Raw genomic sequence first — 2,978 nt, 5'->3', positions numbered from 1 at the left:
GCCAGCGCCCTCTCGGCCGCCAGGCTCTCGGCGGCCGTGGGCGCCCGTGCCCTGCGCAGGGAGATGCGCCGGGGCAGGCGGCTCTCCAGCAGCGAGTTGCGGATCTTCTCGAAGTTCTTGCTGAGCTGGTACTGGCGGAAGGCCGTCTGGATGGTGCAGGCCGCCCGCCGCGACGCCAGGTGGCCCCCGTACTTGTGCTCTAGCATCTCAATCTGCAGCGGGGGGCGGGAGAGAAAGGGCGTGGTCAGGCAGGCCAGGAGGGGGTCGCGGGGGCCAAGGCCCAGGCGCGGGGGTGGAGAGGGAAGAGGGGCTCATGGCTGATCACCTCGGCCTGGCATAATCCGAGATGTCAGGCCCCCTGGGCGGGACCCCAAGAAGGAGCAGAATTAATTCTACACCGCGGACGGAAGGAACGTGTGGCCGAGGGGAGCCCCCAATGGCTGCTCTGGGGGTGTTGTTGTTAAGTGATCCCATGAGGCCAGGCTTCGTGGATCACACCTGTAATCCCAGCAACTCAGGAGGCAGTCATCATCGGGAGGCCTCAGTCTGACGGCTACCCAAGCTCTACCACTGGAGCCACAGCGCCACTTCTGGTTTTCTGATGGTTCACTGGAGATCAGAGTCTCATGGACTTTCCTTCCCTGGGCTGGCTTTGAACTAGGATCCCCAGATCTCAGCCTCCTGAGAAGCTAGGATGACGGGCATGAGCCACTGGCACCCAGCTAGTTTTTATTTTTTAATTGATTTTTAGTTATTTATGTGTCTGCCCTGGGGCTTGAACTCAGAGCCTGGGCGCTGTCCCTGAGCTTCTTTTGCTCTACCACTTGAGCCATAGTGCCACTTCCGGCTTTTTCTGTGTCTGTGGTGCTGAGGAATCGAACCCAGGGCTTCATGCGTGCTAGGCAGGCGCTCTGCCACGGAGCCACCTGCCCAGGCTCCAAGCTGCTCTTTGACGCTGACTTTTCTCTGTGGCTCTTCCTGTCATTTGTCCCGCTGGACCTTCTCTGTTCTTTCTCCTGCTCAGACTTCCTGAGAGGCGCTGACGCTCCGAGCTGCCCACGCCCAGCACCATTTGATCCAATCAGCGCCACCCCCTCCCCCTCCCCTCTCCCCCCTCCCTCCTTCCCTGCTCTTGTCACCAGCTCGGAACGGGGCACTGTCCCTCCACGGCTAGATGTTATTACCTAACCGCGTCCCTGGCACTGCCCTGCGCTGTTTCAGTCTCGGGGCTGGGCCTCATCAGGGAGGGCGGGTGCGGACAGGGCTACTGTGAATGCTTTTCTCTGCCCCGGGGGAAATTAACAACAACAACAGCAACAAAAGATCCAGGTCTCTTCCAGGTCTTGGCTTGCAACCAATGTTCTATCCTCTTCCCCTTGGAAGCCCTGACCCCATTCTCTTAGGACTCAAAGGATCGCCAGTGTCCTGACTCAACTGATCTGTCCCCAATTCACTCACTCACACACACACACACACACACACACACACACAGAGGGCAGGACAGAGAAGGAGGAAAGGAGGCTCTGGGTTTATAGGCGCTTCATCCCTGAGCCCCAAGCATCATACAGGTAATTGTGGCCTTGACTCTTCCCAAGAGAGCACTGGCTCACCTTCTGCCAGGGGAAGCTGAGGAGGGGGGGGGTGGGGGGCGGGGGGGGGGTTCTGGGGCTAATGAGCCTCTCAGTGTTAACGAGAACATGCGCTCTCTTTCCAGGTTGTGTCTGCAGCTTGGAAGCAGGGCCTGGCTTTCCTCTGGCCTCCTGTGGTGTAGACTGTCAGACTTGACAAAGCGCACCCCGACTTTGGGCTGGGGAGCAGAACATCAGGAGGAGGACAGGGGTGGGGGGGGTGCCGGCCACGCCCCCTGCCTCTCGAGCCACACCCTCCCCTTCAGCCACGCCCCTGCCGTTGAGCTACGCCCTCTTGGTGGCCACGCCCACTTGCAGCCTGCTCTCCTCCCTCCCTCCCTTCATTGGCATCTTCCCCAGGCCCCGGCTTTCTAAGGGGCCACACCTGGTGCAGAGCAGATGGCCAGAGCAGGGCGGCCCCTAGGGGTCCTCAGGACCCCTGGTTCTTCACCCCGATGGAGAGGCCTTGGCCCTCGCCTTCCCCCGTTGCTCGCTGCCCGGGCCACTCAACCCTGCAGCACCCGGGAAGGACATGGGCCGTGCTCAGTCAGATGAGCACTTTAGGTAGGAGGGGCCGGCTGGAAGACTGCAGCTGGAGCTGGGGGCGGCCTCCTCTGGGCTGGGCGGGTGAGACTCAGGGCATCGAGGGCTTTGGGGCATCCGCTGGGCACCCTGGATAGGCTGACGGGAGGCGCGGCAGCGGGGTAGACCAGCTGTCCAAGCCTCCTTCCGGTCCCTCGTCACCAGTCTGTGTGTAGATGGGAGAGACTACGAGTCCTCTCTCTGGAGGAGCCTACGGGGGTCCCCCACGCCTCATCCCCCGTGGGCCTTTTGTCCCTGTCCTTTTCACCCCAGCCACCAGGCTGCGAGCAAGGTGGACGCGCAGCGGAAGCCACAGGAGAGGAAGAGGGGCGCTCGTACCGAGCCCTGCCCGAGGCCCTGAGGTGAGCACAGCAGGGCCGAGAGAAGAAGGAGCTTCAGAGAGAGAGAGAGAGAGAGAGGGGGGCCCGGGGAGCCGCCGCGGACCCGCGGGCCAGAGAGGATGCAGACTTCAGGCTCTCAGAGATGCTATGTTCCGAAAACCACGCGCCACCCAGAATCCTCTGCTGCCTCCTCTTCACCCCAGTCAGAAGCCGGGGCAGTGGGGGGCTGGGGGCGGGGAGCAACCCCACGAGGCCGCTGGGCCTTTTCTAATCCAGTCCCGCCAGGCGCCCATGAGATTTAGATCCGCTGTTTCATTGCTCTGTAGTACGGTGCTGAGGACTGAATTCAGGGTGCTGCGCTTGCTGGACAAGGTACCTGCTAGTCAAGCCATTCCCCCAGTTCTGCCTGCCTCCCTCCCTCCCTCCC

At 61.9% G+C, this 2,978-nt stretch overlaps 1 protein-coding gene across 1 annotated transcript in view; it reads right to left on the bottom strand.

The window, feature by feature from the left end:
• Positions 1-2,978, bottom strand: part of Iqsec3 (IQ motif and Sec7 domain 3) — a 32,360-nt gene that overhangs the window by 20,065 nt on the left and 9,317 nt on the right. The window contains exon 4 of the mRNA XM_013023613.1: positions 3-212. Coding sequence (XP_012879067.1) covers positions 3-212 — 210 coding nt within the window. The remainder of the gene's footprint in view (positions 1-2; positions 213-2,978) is intronic.

This window comes from Dipodomys ordii, unplaced genomic scaffold, assembly GCF_000151885.1.
Source record: "Dipodomys ordii isolate 6190 unplaced genomic scaffold, Dord_2.0 Scaffold69, whole genome shotgun sequence".
Taxonomy (NCBI): domain Eukaryota; kingdom Metazoa; phylum Chordata; class Mammalia; order Rodentia; family Heteromyidae; genus Dipodomys; species Dipodomys ordii.
Note: the sequence above shows the minus strand (reverse complement) of the source record. Positions and strands in the feature narration are given on the sequence as shown.